Source organism: Barbus barbus (assembly GCF_936440315.1).
Source record: "Barbus barbus genome assembly, chromosome: 33".
Taxonomy (NCBI): Eukaryota; Metazoa; Chordata; class Actinopteri; order Cypriniformes; family Cyprinidae; genus Barbus; species Barbus barbus.
Genome location: NC_136761.1, coordinates 28,384,587 through 28,403,947, shown reverse-complemented (window position 1 = coordinate 28,403,947; position 19,361 = coordinate 28,384,587). Strand labels below are relative to the sequence as shown.

The 19,361-nt window shown below is 40.7% G+C and overlaps 1 protein-coding gene across 1 annotated transcript; it reads left to right on the top strand.

The window, feature by feature from the left end:
• Positions 1 to 1,686: 1,686 nt before the first annotated feature.
• On the top strand, positions 1,687 to 9,397 carry LOC306852895 (E3 ubiquitin/ISG15 ligase TRIM25-like; the record flags this gene model as incomplete). Its single annotated transcript, XM_079390016.1, has 7 exons — positions 1,687 to 2,259; positions 2,567 to 2,662; positions 2,743 to 2,976; positions 8,299 to 8,458; positions 8,599 to 8,654; positions 8,707 to 8,709; positions 8,879 to 9,397. 7 exons carry the CDS (start codon positions 1,687 to 1,689, stop codon positions 9,395 to 9,397), a joined length of 1,641 nt encoding a protein of 546 aa, XP_079246142.1.
• Between the last annotated feature and the right edge of the window lie 9,964 nt (positions 9,398 to 19,361).

Here is a 19,361-nt window from a genome sequence, read left to right as displayed (position 1 = left end):
GATCACCAATGAAAACTCAGCCAGTTTACCTCAGATTATGACACAAACTCCTGCAACATCCTTTCAGCAGTTAAAGATGATGCTGAGCAACTCTGTACAAATTCACACAGATCACATCTCAGACTGTTCATTATCTACTTTCTTTAACCTTCAGAGAAGAAAACATAATTCTTCATCTCGACTAGGAACGTTAACAAACACTGTAAAAAAGTGATTTTCAGTTTCTCTATTTCAGTGTATCTACTACACAATTTCATATTTAATTGTGTTTTTGAGATTTGAAGTCAATGAAGACTATGACCATGTACTTGGTGCAATGGATTCTCTCCTCCATCTGCTGGCGAATAGAGAAGATCTGGATGCAATAGCCTCAAAGAGGATGAAATCAGGCTTGCTCCAGAGCTGTCACCTTTCTTGAAGTTGGGCATGATCACAGCTTTCTTCCAGGTTGAAGGGATTTGTTCCGATCACCCGATTAGCTTCATGAGGACGAGGAACATTGTGCAACTTCTCCACCAGCCTTGATTGCTTTGGTCACTACACGGCCCAAGCCAGTTTCCATTCTTCAGTGATTGTACGGTGGAAGGAACCATCCATTTTCTTGATGTTGTCATTGGTCAACTTGGACTGTCCACTCAGCCTCTTGTACGGTGGCCGAGAGAGCTCAACGCGCTGCAACTTCAGAAAACACATGCAAATAGACAAAACACCAGCAAATCAAGAAAACATCTTCATCATTTTGACAACACATGCGCTGCAAATGCTCACAACACATGCAAATAAAGAAACGCTGCAAATGCTCACAACACATGCAAATTGAGAAACGCTGCAAATGCTCACAACACATGCAAATTGAGAAACGCTGCAAATGCTCACAACACATGCAAATTGAGAAACGCTGCAAATCCTCACAACACATGCAAATTAAGAAACGCTGCAAATCCTCACAACACATGCAAATTGAAACACTGCAAATCCTCACAACACATGCAAATTGAGAAACGCTGCAAATCCTCACAACACATGTGTTGTGAGGATTTGCAGCGTTTCTGAATTTGCATGTGTTGTGAGCATTTGCAGCGTTTCTCAATTTGCATGTGTTGTGAGGATTTGCAGCGCATGTGTTGTCAAAATGATGAAGATGTTTTCTTGATTTGCTGGTGTTTTGTCTATTTGCATGTGTTTTCTGAAGTTGCAGCGCGTTGAGCTCTCTCGGCCACCGTACTCTTGAGAGTCTGATAGAGAACCTCGTATTCTTGCCTCGACGCTTCATCTTCAAGATCGGCTGCTGCATTATGCCTCGTTCAGCTTTCATCCAGTGTCTGACTTCTCGATTTAGTTCAATGGTGCTTGAAGTTGATGTTTCATCTGTTTCCGCTCTTCAACCGGGTCCAGGCATTCATCCGAGATCCATGGTTGGGTTCGGTGCCAGATGGGAAGCAAAGCACCGTGATGATTTGCGCTTCTTCTTCAACACTGTCAGTACGTGTGTGTGTGTGTGTGTGTGTGTGTGTGACTACAGGAGCAGGAATGAGGAAGCTGCTTTACAGTCTCACAGACACACCTGTTTTACTCTCATTACTCGAACACAGAAGCAGGAAACAGGAATCAATTGAGTTCAGGGAAAGAGAAGCTGAAGTGTAGTTGAGCTGTTGTGTGTTTGTGTCTCTGTATTCACGCAGAAAAATGGCAGAACCCAGAGTTTCTCAGGATGATTTTTCATGTCCAGTGTGTCTGGATCTCCTGAAGGATCCAGTGGTCATTCCCTGTGGACACAGTTACTGTAAGAGCTGTATTACAGGCTGCTGGGATCAGGAGGATCAGATGAGAGTCTACAGCTGCCCTCAGTGCAGACAGACCTTCAGTCCAAGACCTGCTTTAACTAGAAACACCATGCTGGCTAAAATAGTAAAGAAACTGAAGAAGACCAAACTTTCTGCTGATTGTGACGCTGGAGCTGGAGATGTGCAGTGTGACGTCTGTACTAGAAGAAAATACAAAGCCGTTAAGTCTTGTCTGGTGTGTCTGAACTCTTACTGTCAGAATCACCTCGAACAACATGAGAGTCGGTTTAAAGGAAAGAGACACAAAGTGATTGAAGCCACTGGACGACTGCAGGAGATGATCTACCAGAAACGTGAAAAGATCCTTGAGGTTTTCTGTCGCACTGACCAGAAATGTATATGTACACTGTGTACAATGGATGACCATAAAAACCATGACACTGTATCAGCATCAGCACAGAGGACAGAGAAAAAGGTATTTAAAACTAGAGATCAAGTCAATACTCAGTGTAGTGATCCAATAGTACGTTTATTTTCTGTGTAGAGCCACAGCTTAATTACACAGAAACACTGTCAGTGTGAAGCTCTATGTCTGTGTCAGTTGTGAAACAAGCATTAATCTTCATGTTAATTCATGTATCATGGTGGTAAATGATCGATCATCACTTTTGGAATTTGAACCTATAGTTATCAGCTCCACTTTTACTGGATTCATCTGTTCACATGATGATTTAGTGCCAGTAGTTTTCTGTGACATTCACTATCATCTGTTTGTCCTCCAGCACCAGCTGAAGGAGACACAGAAGATGCTCCAGCAGAGAATCCAGCAGAGAGAGAAAGATCTCCAGCAGCTGAGAGAGGCTGTGGAGTCTCATAAGGTGAGTCTGGAGAAGAAGAGAAGTTTGTCTCAGTCTCAGTTCAGACTCACTGAAGCCTGAATCACTGTGTGTCCTAACAGCGCTCTGCACAGACAGCAGTGGAGGACAGTGAGAGGATCTTTACTGAGCTCATCCGCTCCATTGAGAGAAGCCACTCTGAGCTGATATGGCTGATCAGAGATCAGGAAAAGCAAGCAGTGAGTCGAGCTGAAGGACTACTGGCGCGACTGGAGCAGGAGATCAATGATCTGAGGAGGAGAGACGCTAAGCTGGAGCAGCTTTCACACACACAGGATCACATCCAGTTCCTGCAGGTAACACAGATCTAGAAGAACAGGATCATAAGTCGCTTTTCCACTGTTGGGCCAGTGTGAGTCAGTGCTTTAAACAGGCCGGGCGGGGCTAATAGACTCGGACCTGTAGCACCGAGCCCAAAATCATGAGGTGTTTCCACCATCGGGCCAGAAGCTCCGCTGCTCTTCACTAAAACCCGCCCTTTACACACCTCTCTGGAACAACGTCACGCAACCCCATCATTTCCCCAACAAAGAGAAGTCATCAGAAAACTAATAAGAAATAAGTCACTGGAACTAGTGCGATCACAAAACGAACATAAGAGCTGACTTTTGTTTGCATATTTTGTTAAAGATTTAAATCCAAAAGCATTGATGTTGTACAATAATAAGTGAAACATTGATCATAATTAATTAATTTATCAGGATTGAAAATGAGTCCGTTATTTCACAAAAGAAAGAGGACACACCTTACTTATTATATGAGTCTGTTTCTGTTTATTTGTAGTCACAGTATACATCACATTTAGAAAGAATGATAATTTCTTTCTTTTATTTCCATCAAAAATACGCCCTGAGTAGCAGAGGGAGCTCCTGAACAAAAAACATTATTATATTTTTTATGACATGCGTGGAGCCAAAGTCTCGAGATGATGGTCGTATTTACCATGTTTACTGTGGTAACGTTAATGGCTAGCGTGCATCACTTATAATTATTTCTACCTTGTGGTGATCATAATCCACATCGGATCTCAAACAGAAGTTATTTCAAACTCTCGCAACTGTCTGAAAGTAAGTTTTGAGATAAAATAATTTTAAAAGTCTTTTAATATGAATGAATGAATGATGCATTTATATAGCGCATTTATTGTGTATTGCCGTACACCCAAAGCGCTTTACAATCATGTGGAGGTCTCTCCTCAACCACCACCAGTGTGCAGCATCCACTTGGATGACAACGGCGCCAGTGCGCTCACCACACACCAGCTACAGGTGGAGAGGAGAGTGTGATAGAGCCAATCAAGTGGATATAGTGGTGTTATAGCTGTTAACATTATGAAATTATCCGCGGCCTTGACGCTCTCCAGATGCAGAGAAACCTCGCCTTTGTTCATAACCACTCCTCTATCCCCAGTTGGCAAAAAGCCCTGGCCATTGGCCCCTAGGAAGCACAGACGAGGCATGATCAAGCCCCGGAAGTGACCGTGGAAACGTGACTGGCCCTGGCACGCACTAGCACACCCGCTTTTGGCCCGACAGTGGAAACATGGCTATAGTGGACTTGAGCTGATCCTGCTGTGACAGGAGACTCACAGAGAAACATTTCATGAGTGTCTTATTTTATAATCATCAGTCAGACTCTCATCTGATCATTTTCTCTGGAAATTCCTAATCTCTTAGGAATCATTTCTCTGAGCTCTTTCTTCTGGAAGATATATTCTGCTGTCAAACACCACTAGCGCCACCAAGAGTTCAAAACTTCACTAACAATTCAGCTTTTTACCTAATTTTTCCTTTTGATTTATTACGTCATGGTGAAATCAGTGAACTCAATAGTACAGTAAAGTTCATCAAAATTGGATCAGATGATCCTCAAACCTGATAAAAGAAAGTTCACATAGAGTGTAAGTGGGGAATACTAGAATCTGTAGCTCTAATGTGATATAATGATCTAAGATGGCGCAGCACATGGCAGCTTCAGTGCTTGGGAAATCGTGCGGCGGCGGGACGTGCTTTTACATCAATGAAAGGTGGTGTACAGATGTAACTGTGTTAAAGAAGATATGCTGTTCTGATCTAGAAACGCTCTTCATTCACTGCAAGCCATTCTATTCGCCGAGGCAGTTTTGTTCGTTCATTCTCGTGAGTGTCTACATTCCTCCGCAAGCGCACGTAAGCTCAGCTTTACAGAAACTCGCTGATCTGATCACAGACACAGAACAACAACACCCGGACTCTGTTTTAATCATTCTCGGGACTTTAATAAAGCAAATCTCTGCAGTGAACTGCCAAATTACAGACAGCACATCACATGTCCCACCAGAGACAGTAATATATTGGATCACTGTTACACAGAGATAAAGGACGCATATCACTCTATCCCACAGGCAGCTTTGGGGCTCCCTGATCACTGTTTGGTTCATCTTATATCGACCTACAGGCAGAAACTTAAATCTGCTAAACCTGTATTAAGAACTGTTAAAAGATGGACTAATGTTTTACAAACAGGTTTTACAAGCCTGTTTCGACCTTACTGATTGGACTGTTTTCGAAGCTGCTGCAAATGATCTGGACGAGCTCACAGAGACTGTAACATCATATATCAGTTTCTGTGAGGATATGTGCATTCCTACCAGGACTCCTCTATCTTACAACAACGACAAAAAACTCAGACAGCTCCGTCAGGCCAAAGAAGATGCTTAGAGAAAGGGGTATAAATTCTTGTATAAACAGGCCAAATACACACTGGAAAAGGAGATCAGAGGTACAAAGAGGAATTATTCTGGCAAGCTAAGGAACAAATTCTCTTCCAGTGATTCTGCTTCAGTGTGGAAAGGTATGAAAGACATCACTAGTTACAAGACACCACCCCCCAGCATTCTGGAGAATCAACAACCGGCAGACGATCTGAATGAGTTCTATTGCAGGTTTGAAAAAACACCATTCACACCTCCTGCAACCCCCACCCCCCTCTCCCCCACACCTGCACTGCAGATAAGTGAAGACGACGTGCGCCAGGTCTTCAGAAAGAACAAAAAAAGGAAAGCACCAGTCCCAGATGGTGTGTCACCAGCTTGCCTAAAAACCTGTGCTGACCAGCTGGCCCCATCTTCACACAGACCTTCAACAGATCACTGGTGCTGTGCGAAGTCCCCTCATTCTTCAAATGCTACACCATCATCCCCGTCCCAAATAAATACAAAATTACAGGACTAAATGACTACAGACCTGTGGCTCTAACGTCTGTAGCCATGAAATCATTTGAAAGACTGGTTTTGGCTTATTTCAAGGACACCACTGGACCTTTACTGAACCCCCTGCAGTTTGCCTGCAGCGCAAACAGGTCTGTGGATGATGCAGTCAACATGGGACTGCGCTTCATCCTACAGCATCTGGACAGACCAGGGACTTATGTGAGGATCCTGTTTGTGGACTTCAGCTCTGCTTTTAACACCATCATCCCATCACTCCTTCAGCCCAAACTAACTCAGCTCTCTGTGCCCACCTCCATCTGCCAGTGGATCACCAGCTTCCTGACAGACAGGCAGCAGCTAGTAAAGCTTGGTAAATTCTCATCCAGCACTCATACAATCAGCGCTGGAGCTTCTCAGGGCTGCGTTCTCTCCCCACTGCTCTTCTCCCTGTACACCAACGACTGCACGTCTAAAGACCCCTCTGTCAAGCTCCTGAAGTTTGCAGACGACACCACACTGATCGGCCTCATCCAGGACGGTGACGAGTCTGCTTACAGACAGGAGGTTAAGGAGCTGGCTGTCTGGTGCAGTCTTAACAACCTGGAGCTTAACACGCTCAAAACTGTGGAGATGATCATGGACTTCAGGAGAAACCCCCCTGCACTCCCCCCACTCACCATCATGAACAGCACTGTGACTGCAGTGGAGTCATTCAGATTCCTGGGCAGCACCATCTCTCAGGACCTGAAGTGGGACAATCACATTGAGTCCATTGTGAAAAAGGCAGAGGTTGTACTTCCTTCGCCAGCTGAGGAAATTCAACCTGCCACAGGAGCTGCTGAAACAGTTCTACTCCACCATCATTGAATCCGTCCTCTGCACGTCAATAACTGTCTGGTTCAGCTCAGCTACCAAATCTGACCTCTGAAGACTATGGAGGGTAGTCCGGATTGCTGAGCGAATCATTGGTACAAGCCTCCCTACTCTCCGAGAACTGTACTTATCCAGAGTGAGCAAAAGGCTGGCAGAATCACTCTGGACCCCTCAAATCCAGCACACACCCTCTTTGAACTGTTACCGTCTGGGTTCGGGTCCAAAACTTCTACGAGTGCCTCGGACACGGGTCGGGTTCGGTATTAGCAGCCTCGGGTCTCGGGTAATTAAAATAAATGTGCTTTTCCCAAATGGACCCGATTAGACCTGAATTCTTTTAAACTTTCCCGGATGCATAGCCTACGTATGTGTTCATGTTAAGTTAATTTTTGAGAAACGCACATAAAAAAGGAACATAGGTTAACCTCAGAAATCCATCTTATATATCCATCAGGAAATCCACTTACTTCATTACGCTGCGTGCCAATGCAAAGCTTTTCTTTTTTGTGTGCAGAAGCCCTTCACCAAAGATGAGGTAAATAACGTTGCAGACAAAACTAGCAAAACCATGATTTATTTACCTATCGATTTAATTTTTATGAAACGATCACGTTTATATTTCAAATTCACTGGTTAGCCTACAATTGAAAGCCAAAGTCAGAAATAACATGTATCCATCAGGCAGGCAAAAATATAAAGTAATAGGCTAATAAATAATTAAATAAACTGAATGAAAGTAATGGAGCAGCGGCCAAATCAGTCAGCAGGACCCCAGGATTTTTCCGGACCGATGTGGGGCTGCAGGCTGTGCACACGTCAATGCCGTTTATGTTCGGGTCTAGTTGGGTTAGAAAACAAATGTGGTTGGGTCGGGTCAGACTCGGGTCTAATTTCATTGGGTCTGTCCCGGGTCGGGTTTATATTTAAAAAAAAATTATTTATGTACGTCGGGTTCGTGTAAGAAATTATTTGGGTCGATTCGGGTCAGGTACGGATTTTAGGACCCAAGAAGACCTCTAGTCGACGCTACAGAGCACTGAGCACCAGAACGACCAGACACAGGAACAGTTTCTTCCCTCAAGCAATCCATCTCATGAACACTTGACATTAAACATGGAACACACAACACTATTATACGTTATTTAATTATCACCACACATATTTATTTTTCCTTTCAAATTTGCACATATCAGACCTGTACACACATAATTGTCTATATTATATATTGTGTTTTTGCTATTTTGTACATTGCCTATTTGTATATTATTATTTTATTATCTGTGTCCTGTCCTGACGCTTTCATTCTGATGCACTGTGTAGCTTCTGTCGCTATTACAAACTCCTCGTATGTGTAAACATACCTGGCCAATAAAGCTCATTCTGATTCTGATTCTAATGAATATAAGAATGAAGCTGATGCTGTGAAAGTACTGGATTGAGGTTACTAGAGTTACTAAAGATCGGTCAAGTCAACAAGAGCCACACAAATCTGATGTTGGTGCAGATTATTGGGTGAAGTGTGGAGCTGATGATTTTTGATTTCTGTTTTCTGTAGAGTTTCCAGTCTCTCTCAGCTCCTCCTGAATCTACAGACGTAAATGACGATCTCTTCAGTTCTCTCATCCCTTTTGATTACCTGAGAGAATCTGTCCATCAGCTGAGAGACAAACTGGAGACTTTCTGCAAAAAGGAGCTCAAGAAGATCTCAGACAGAGGTAAAGTCCTGGAGATTGATCTGCTCTCAGAAACCAGTCCATCATCATTTCATATCATGGAGAACATCATATTAGAAATGTGTTAGGAATGGATGCAGGATCATGAGAATCACACTGTTCATGTCTGTTGATTTCCACAGTCACATTCACCAACATTGATCTCTGGGCCAGGAAGGACTTCCTACAATGTAAGTCAGTAAGAAAACAAGCAGAAAAACTCACTGAGTGTGTTCATGTTCTTCCTGTAGAAGGTGAAAGAAGAGTTTTATAAATGATGTAAATGATGATTAGCACAGATATCTGGTCATCTGTACTGAGACACTGATGATACACTGAACATGAAGAGTTCAGCTAAATGAAAAGATCAAACAGATTCATAATTCCTGATTCTGATGTGTTTTATCTCCATCAGATTCCCATCAGCTCACTCTGGATCTGAACACAGTGAATAAACGCCTCCGTCTGTCTGAGAACAACAGAGTGATTTCTAACACTGACAAAGTCCAGTCGTATCCTGATCATCCAGACAGATTTGATGAGTGGTGGCAGGTGTTGTGTAGAGAGAGTGTGTGTGGACCCTGTTACTGGGAGCTGGACTGGAGTGGAGATGATTTTGGTGTGTATATATCAGTATCATATAAGAGCATCAGCAGGAAGGGACGGGGTGATGAGTGTAGGTTTGGAAATAATGATCAGTCCTGGAGTTTGTACTGCTGTCCCTCCAGATACTCATTCTGGCACAATAGCTTAAAGACTGATCTCCCTGTAAAGTCCATCAGCAGGAGAATAGGAGTGTTTGTGGATCATAGTGAAGGAACTCTGTCCTTCTTCAGCATCTCTAACAAAATGAGCCTCATCTACTCAATCCAGACCACATTCACTCAGCCGCTCTATCCTGGGTTTTATGTTTGTGTTGGATCATCAGTGAAACTGTGTTGATGAATCAGAATAGACTGACGAGAGATTCTACACTGATAAAAATGATTCTGTGGTGAAGTAAATACTACAGAAAAACAAATATAATTTATACATGAAAAAGGTAGTTCAGGCAATAATTTAAAAAACAAGTTCTATTTTGGTACTCAATTCAAGCTTGTAGAAGTTAAAGCGTAAATATAAATGCTATAAAATTAAGTAAAACCTACTCTACTTTTCTGATACTGGTGTTACCGTTATGCATTGGGGCATGAATAATTGATAAGTTTGATTTTTTTGTTGTTGTTTTCCAGCTGTATTTATACTGTTTTATCATTGATTTTGTTGTTAGGTTTAGTAACTTGTGATTTTGTTACATCTACTTAAAATGTCATTCATGTTTAAGTCGAGTCACCATTATTTAAATAGGGCTTTTTACAAATGGTGTCAAAGCAGCTTTACAGTATTAAACAGGGAAGTAGTGTGTCGAAATATTGTGTTCTCCTCAAACGGAACCAGCAGTTTAGTTCTAGGCTGCAACAAAGTCAGATTGTGCAGAGGGCTCATCTGGTTCCCGTGGTCTTGTCCCGATGGCCGATGAAGACGAGGTCTTCACTGGGGATCCGTCTCTGGGGGGCATGTAGTTGCCCTGGTCTCCGCTGACATTCAGGGCTGTAGAGGTCGTCTCTAGGTGCTGATCCACCATCTGAGCTGGATACGGACTGGATCTGGGTGGCTATAGTGACCTCAGAATAAGAATAAAACAGACTAATATTAGCGTAGATGCCATTCTTCTAATGATATTCAATTTTCATATTCATATTCAAAAACGAACCACAGAATTTTATTTTACTGTCATTGTGTATTGTGCACCAAGTATTAAAGTCTCTGTGTTCAGATGAGTGCTGATTTACTAATTATATAGATATGGTGTCTACATGACATCTATTATGGCTTAATTAGGTGCTATATTAAAGCTGCAATCTATAACTTTTTTTGGTTAAAAATGATCCGAAATCAATATTTGAGAAAATTCATAAACAGCCAGTGTTCAAAACTATCACCTTACTTAAACCCGATTCACAACGGTTATCTTATAATAATGTTTTCTGATTTGAGTGGTACGGGTAGGTTTCCGCGAAATTCGAGCATGGCACTGCGTCATTACATCACGTCTGTAAACATAAAGACGTTTTCCCGGCTAGTAGGCTATCGCACGTGAGGATCCTTCAGGTGGTGGATCATTTATAGCCTTTACTTACAGCAGCTAGAATAATTCAATTTATCATTTTGATGGCGGATTTTAATCCAGAAAGGATTATGTGTTTATGAAACACGTATGAATGAAATTAAATTATGTGGGATTATACAAGTTATTGTATTTTAAATAGAACCAGTTTGAAGGAAGATTAATTAGATTTTTGGATTAATTTCTTAATATGAAATTCAAATGGTATGACAATTAGATATTAGACTGTACAGAAATTGAAATCTACATGCTAATACACACTGTACTCATAGTCAAGCAATGCTAATGTTGTTAACATTAATAATTTGAGAACAAAGTATAACGGCTGTTTCACACATGCTCCGTCTGCAGTCCGTATGCGGTGCAGAAGCAGCACGGACTCATTGTGCTTTCACACAGGATGCGTTTGCAGTCCGCTCCTGATCAGCAGCTGTTTACAAACACAACATTTATCCATTATTTTGATTTCAAATCCAAACGCTGTTAGCCTTTCCTGAAAGTGTTTTTCAGCATTGTGATCCTCAGTTACACAATTTTTCATAGACATTCACGTTTAAATTCAATTAATATATATATATATATATATATATATATATATATATATAAAAAAAAAAACGTATTAAATGCATTTGGCTTCTAGATTTGTATATTAAGTTGCTCAAGCAAGTGGAAACACATTTAAACACAGCATATAGCCTACTTTTCACAAATAGTTTAAATTAAAACATACAACTGACAGAAACAGTCTGCTCTCGTGCCTTTTACATTTAAATCTTTATTACAAACAGTCTTGCGGGTCTTAAAGAACTTTGTTTTTCTACCTCGGGACAAGTGCATATGTTGCCTTGTTTATTTAAAAGTGCACTTTTATTTGTTTTAAACCTAGCCAAAAAGCCTGTGAAACACAGTAGACTTTAATTATATCTATTTATAGTAAAATTACCACATTTCCATGTCAATCCATGTTCATTTTTACCGCGAACAAAGCAGTGTCACTTTAATTCAGCGCATGCAGTACAGCAAAAGTAGACTCGGTGTGGAAATGATCGCTGCACTGCTCCTGGAACACACTGCCGGACCGCAACCGCACTCGAACGGAGTATGTGTGAAACAGGCGTAACAATGATAATACTTTGTACAGTTAGATGTGATATGAGCTAACTGATCTTTAGATTTAATCACCATTGGTAGTGCGATTTATTGTAATGCTTTTTCCTCAGTTGGGCAGAACAGAGTTGTTCAGATGCAATATACGGTGAACATTCTTATTTGGGTCATATATTCCAAGACATAGGGTAGAATCTGTGATTGCGAAGTACAGTAAATATCCAGACCGGTGCGGTGATTGACAACTATACATTCACCTCAAAACATTAGATTCATCCGCGCATCACAGCCTCACGCACCGAAGATAATTCCGCAAGAAACTGCAATTCCAGCTTTTCAAACATAGAGGGCGACACAGAGGTAAAAGTTACGGACTGCAGCTTTAAGTCAAATCTAATTATTGCCAAGTAAGCTTTGACTAAACTCAAACTCAAACTTTTACTGGCCAAGCTGAAGTTACTTATTTTCTTTGTTAAATTGACTAAACTTAGGTTTGTAGATTTTACTTATTCCTATTCGTGGAATTATATATAATGGTGTAATGTGTATATTTAATGTTTATATATATATATAAATGTTAAGTTCAGTAGTAAGTAGACTGTACAGAGCAGTAGCAGTAAAAATTTACTTAAAATGTGTTTGTGCAAATTGTTACGAAGATTTTTAAGTAAATCCTACAAGTAATTTTTTCAGTGTACCCATAATGCTTTGAGCTGCATGATAAATAGTTAATTCTCAGCAGAGAGGAGGGTAAAATTGCTGTTTTTGAAGCAACTAAACTCAGCTTCATTGTTTGTAGAGAGAGACACAGATGCAGGTAATTCACTCACGCAACTTTAATCTCTCTCTCTCTCAAAATGGCCATATTTGAGGCAAAAAGTTGAGTAGTTTGTATCACTGGATATAGCTATCGGTTACTTAACATTTCTATCATAAAACAACTTCCAGCTTACCTCACTTTCTTTCAACGTTAAGCTGATGCCTCATCCTGGAATTTGTATTCTGCTTCTGAGAGCAGTAAAACCTGCCTACTTTGATTGGCCATCTCAGTCACTTTGACACTGACGAGCGCTGTTAGACCGCATTGATCTGAAGCGACTCGTATACACAGCGGTCACACAAATGATTCGCATCTGAAGACTAGCGCAGGTTAATTCTCACACTTTAATAGTATTTATACATCCTAACAGGCTGTGTAACTATGAGGAATGATTACCTCAAAATATAGATCAGTATGCAGTTTTCCCCAGTGATTATCCCTCTGTGTGCCACAGCTTGCTGACCCCTGTTATATGAGTCTCTTCATGACATTAATACTGCAGCTGAACTTCTGTCAGTGAAATAACATGTCAGAATAAATGTATTATAAATACTCATATAGACAGTAAGATCAGTGTGTGTGAGTCCTGCTGAGTGAACGTGTTTCTGTGCTCTGTTTGTGTTGATCGAAATCGGTCATTTCATTTTTACTGTATTGTCACAATTTTTATTATTACTATCAAAATGTCTTTTCAATTTAAATTATCAGACACAGCCAATAAATTATTTTCATTATTCATTATGTGTTTCCTGTGAGGCTCAATCAAATTCACATTGTGTTTTCATTTTATTGAACAATTCTTTTAATTTCTTTTTTTTTTTTACCTTATGGAGCTCCGGCTGTTTTCAGTGTTTTGTGTTGTTCTGTCTTCTGGCGTCGTGAGCTGCTGTTTTTAAGTCATCATTATTTATACAATGCTTTTTACAATACAGATTGTGTCAAAGCAGCTTTACAGTGTTAAACAGGAATATTGTGTGTTGATAATGCAATAGGACAGTAGTAAACACTCAGTTTTCAGTTAAAGTCAGTTCATCACTGATTCAGTGACATTATTGTCCAGCTCAGTTCAGTTCAAATATCTAATCAACAATATTGCCAGAAATTGTCATACACTTAGCTGTTAATCTCAAAATTCATTTAGATTTTTAGGTTACAGCTTGTTAATAATTTGTGTTACAGTTTTTCTTGATTGCTAACACACTATAACTGATTCATATGCCCAGTTTCCCAAACCATTCATTCATTTCTTGAAATGAAGACACATTTCTCAAAACTTTTAATAGATTTCACCTATTTTCACACACATTCCAATTTGCTCAATGTTTTCTGTAAAACTACACACAAAAATGCCCTCATTTTGCACAGGTTTGACCATGTTCGAATTCAGAATACAAAAGTACACAATATAACTAAAGGAATAGTTCACCCATAAATAAACATTCTGTCATTAATTACCCACTCTCATGTCGTTCCAAACCCGTAAGACCTTCGTTCATCTTCAGAACACAAATTAAGATATTTTTGATGAAATCTGAGAGCTTTCTGACCCTCTATAGACACCAAGGGTCCTACCACGATCAGGTATTCTCGTAGCTTCATAAATTGTTCTGTGCCCTGATCGTGGTAGGACCCTTGCTGTCTATAGAGGGTCAGAAAGCTCTCAGATTTCATCAAAAATATCTTAATTTGTGTTCTGAAGATGGACGAAGGTCTTATGGGTTTCAGAGAATTCTGAGAATGATTCCTGTTAGCTGGGGTCGCCGTGCTGATTTCTAGACTGTGATGTTGCATAAATTCACTGTACAGTATATGAACACATTCCTCTCTCAGATCTGACATCAGCAGAGAAACTTTCACTTCAGACACTGTTTTAAAATGAGCGTGTGTAAAAATATCATCCCTAACAGCATGTGTAACTCTTGAGATTGTGTGGTTTCTGGTTCTCTGTGCTTTATTCTCTTCAGATGAGCATTTGTGATCTATTGGCATCTTCAGCTGACAGTCTTCATATGATGTTGCTGAGACTGAGTATTATATTAAACAGAAACATCTGCACAGTAAATTGTATTTACTCTGAGGCTCAATCAAATTCACGTTGTGTTTTCATGGCATTCTTAATGCATTTTATTGAGCAATTCTTTTCATTTATTTTTTATTATTATTATTATTTATACAACTGACTTTACAGACAAAGAACTTTTTCAGTGTGAATGTGTGAGTGTAACTCATCAATAGAGGCTGATTGTTACATTTTACATTATATTACATTCAGCATTGCTAGCACCTTGTTTGAGTTACAGGAATACTTGCTTATTGTTTCCTCTGATGGAGGTGTGTTTGAGGTGAGAAAGCAGCTGTGTGTGTGTGTGTGTGTGCGTGTGTGTGTGTGTGTGTGTGTGTGTATATGTGTGTGTGTGTCAGTCTGGTTAAGCAGGTGAGCGCCTCTATTTGTGACTCATAATTTTACGGTAAACATGGCTCTTTTCTGCCACTGGTCGCCATTGCTAACGGTGAGTCACACACACACACACACACACCTAGGGCTCGACAGGTGAGAGAGTAACACCTGGAGATTAAAGAGAGACAAAAGAGAGATAAGTAAGTGCTGAAAGAGACAGAGAATCACTTGTTTTCTTCAGTTCTTTTTGGTTTTGGTTAGAGGGGTTCAGAGAAAATCCACTCATCTTTCACAAATCCTCATTCCAAAGGGTTTAATAACTGCGCAATAGAAGAATACCATTCTGTAAGCCCACCATAAAACATAAATACATTTGAGTAAAGTTTTGTCACGCGGTCGTGGTTGTAATGAGCATGCACAAAGAGGAATTAAACATGGAGATACATTTAATGAACATCAACACACTGAGACCATTAAAACAACATAAACCGAGACAAAGAAACTCAGGAGAACAAAGGGCTTAAATGGAGGGAGATAAATGAGATAACGAAACAACAGGTGGACAGAAGCAACTGTAGTTGATTAACTAATAATGAGAACAGGAACTAAACCAAATAAGGAAAAATAGGAACTAAACGGGAACATACATGTGACAGATCACCCCACTCCCGTATGACCACCGGGTGGGTGCCCTGGAGGCTGGTGCAGGACGGGGACACAGGAGACGAAGGGGAGCTGGACATGAGTGAGCCTTAGACAGCGGCGGGCTGGAGTCAGCGGTGGCTGACAGGCTTGACTGGGGAATGGCGGAGGGATTGGATGGCGGGCTGGTTCTGGATCTGGGCTGGACACTCTCCGTCCACGGGGCGATGGTAATAGGCCCTGATCCAAAACAGAGAGTTTTCGGTGGAGGAGCGCAAGGTCTCTAACATCCACCAGCTCTGTGATGTCATCATGGAGGAGTGGAAGAGGACTCCAGTGGCAACCTGTGAAGATCTGGTGAACTCCATGCCCAAGAGGGTTAAGGCAGTGCTGGCAAATAACGGTGGCCACACAAAATATTGACACTTTGCGCCCAATTTGGACATTTTCACTTAGGAGTGTACTCACTTTTGTTGCCATCGGTTTAGACATAAATATCTGTGTGTTGAGTTATTTTGAGGGGACAGCAAATTTACACTGTTATACAAGCCGTACACTCACTACTTTACATTGTAGCAAAGTGTCATTTCTGCAGTGTTGTCTCATGAAAAGATATACTAAAATATTTACAAAAATGTGAGGGGTGTACTCACTTCTTTGAGATACTGTATGTGTGTGTATATATATATATATACAGTGGCATACCGTGGGGTTTCAGTCAGTACACATCTCTGTTACAGCTAATGTAGCTATATGCATATAATGCACATATTATGCCGCACACAGGCTCTCAACAACAATGACGGCTGATCAACAATTTCAACAGTAGGCTAGATTAGTGTGGGTTAAATGCAGAGTAAATTTCCCTACATGGATCAGTAAAAGTAATCTGCCATGCACATTAACATCACTCTACAATGACGACGCACCCAAAGCAGCAAAACTGTACCCTGGACATCCACACACCGCACCACAGTATTATCAACACACCACCTACACCTCCATAACAATGTGCATGATACAATACTCATCAAATAATAAAGCTCTCACCTGTCACTTGTAAATAAAGTCCATGGGTCTGTCATTCCATGTCCCTTGTCTTAGGAATGGATGCAGGATCATGAGAATCACACTGTTTATGTCTGTTGATTTCCACAGTCACATTCACCAACATTGATCTCTGGGACAGGAAGGACTTCCTACAATGTAAGTCAGTAAGAAAACAAGCAGAAAAACTCACTGAGTGTGTTCATGTTCTTCCTGTAGAAGGAGAAAGAAGAGTTTTATAAATGATGTAAATGATGATTAGCACAGATATCTGGTCATCTGTACTGAGACACTGATGATACACTGAACATGAAGAGTTCAGCTAAATGAAAAGATCAAACAGATTCATAATTCCTGATTCTGATGTGTTTTATCTCCATCAGATTCCCATCAGCTCACTCTGGATCTGAACACAGTGAATAAACGCCTCCGTCTGTCTGAGAACAACAGAGTGATTATTAACACTGACAAAGTCCAGTCGTATCCTGATCATCCAGACAGATTTGATGGATTTAATCTTCAGGTGTTGTGTAGAGAGAGTGTGTGTGTACGCTGTTACTGGCAGATTGAGTGGAGTGGGATTGGTGTGTGTATATCAGTGTCATATAAGAGCATCAGCAGGAAGTGTTATGAGTGTTTGGATCTAATGATCAGTCCTGGAGTTTGTTCTGCTCTCGCTCCAGATACTCATTCAAACACAAGAAGATACAGACTGTTCTCCCTGTGAAGTCCATCATCAGTAGAATAGGAGTGTTTGTGGATCACAGAGCAGGAACTCTGTCCTTCTACAGCGTCTCTGACACAATGAGCCTCATCCACACAGTCCAGACCACATTCACTCAGACCCTCTAGGGTTTAGGTTTAATATTTTTGATTATGGATTAACAGTGAAACTGTGTTGATGAATCAGAATAGACTGATGAGAGATTCTACCCATAATGTTTCGAGCTGCATGAACAATCAGTAACAGTGATATGTTATAGAGTCTCTTCTTTCGTCTTCATGACATTATTACTGTAGCTGAACTTCTGTCAATAACATGTTAGAATAAATGTGTGTAATAAATCCTCATATAGACAGTACGATCAGTGTGTGTGAGTCCTGCTGAGTGACCATGTGTTTCTGTGCTTTTCTCAAAATCAGTCATATAGTTTTTGTTGTAGTGTCACAATTTTTATTATAACTATCAAAATTACTTTTCAGTTCAAATGATCACACACGGTCAATAAATAATTTTCATTATGCACTTTATAGAGTTCCAGCCCTTTTCAGTGTTTTGTGTTCTTCTGTCTTCCAGCGTCATGAGCCGCTGTTATTGTTATACATTTAACTGTTAACCTGAGAATTCATTTTTATTTTTAAGTTACACCTTGTTAATTTGTATTTCAGTTTTTCTTGATTTCTAACACACTATAATGGATTAATTTGGCCCAATTTCCCAAACCATTCATTTAGTTCTTGAAACAAAGACACTTTTCTCAAAACTTTGGACACATTTCTCATGTTTTCACACAAGTTCCAATTTGCTCAAAGTTTTCTGCAAAACTCTACACATAAATGACCTAATTTTGCACAAGACTGACCATGTTCTCATTCAGAAAGCACAAGTACACATTATAATTAACTCAAGCATCACAATATGAACTGATTTATCCATGCATGTTCATTTAGTTCACCTTTATTTATACAGTGTTAGTTCACCTTTATTAACAATGCAGATTTTGTCTAAGCAGCTTTGTGTTCTTATGCAGGAATGATCATAAGGGAAGTTGGCTTACAGGCCAAAGAATTACAGAAAACAGATAATAATATTTGTTATCTGTTTAAGCTGGAGATCTCATGGGGGGAATCTGTTTTTATGCCTAGATGTTGTAGTGCTCAGAGATCTATAGGTCAGCCTGAGGAGAGAATTGCAAACAGGTTGTGGCCGGGATGAGAGGGTGATCTGTGATGATGTTACCTGCCCGTTTCTTCACTCTGGAGTTGTACAAGTTCTGAAGGTTGGGCAGGTGCACACCAATTATCCTCTCAGCTGTCCTGACACTCCATTGCAGTCTTCTTATATCTGATTTGCTGGCTGACTCAAACCAGATAGTTATAGAAGAGCACAGAACTGACTCAATAACAGCTGAGTAAAACTGTGTCATCTGCACCTGTGGCAGGTTTTCAGTTGACGAAGACAGTACAACCTCTGCTGAGCCTTTTTCACAACAGAGTCAATGTGAATTTCACACTTCAGGTCCTGAGAGATGGCGCTGCCCAGGGCCCTGAATGACTCCACTGCTGCCACATTGCTGTTCATGATGGTGAGAAGGGGGAGTGCTATGGTGTTTCTCCTAAAGTCCACTATCATCTCCACAGCTTTGAGTGTGTTCAGCTCCAGGTTGTTGTGACTGCACCAGACAGACAGCTGCTCAACCTCTTCTCCTGGATGAGACAGATGACTGGTGTCCCGAGGAACACCAGTGCTGATGGTGCAGGTGTTGGATGTGAGTTCTGCGCTTTGAGCTCCAGCTAATCTGAGATGAGACTGAATATGATCTCACACATGATCTGAGAGGCATGTGCTGTCGAGGAAAGAACCATAGAGAAAAAAAGACACAGATTTATATCCCTAAATGCTGATAACGCTCATGAATGGAGAGAGAGAGAGTGAATGTGTTCATGAACGAGCCTCAGGTGCTTTATTTACTCTCTATGACTCATTTTTAACATCACTGTAGTA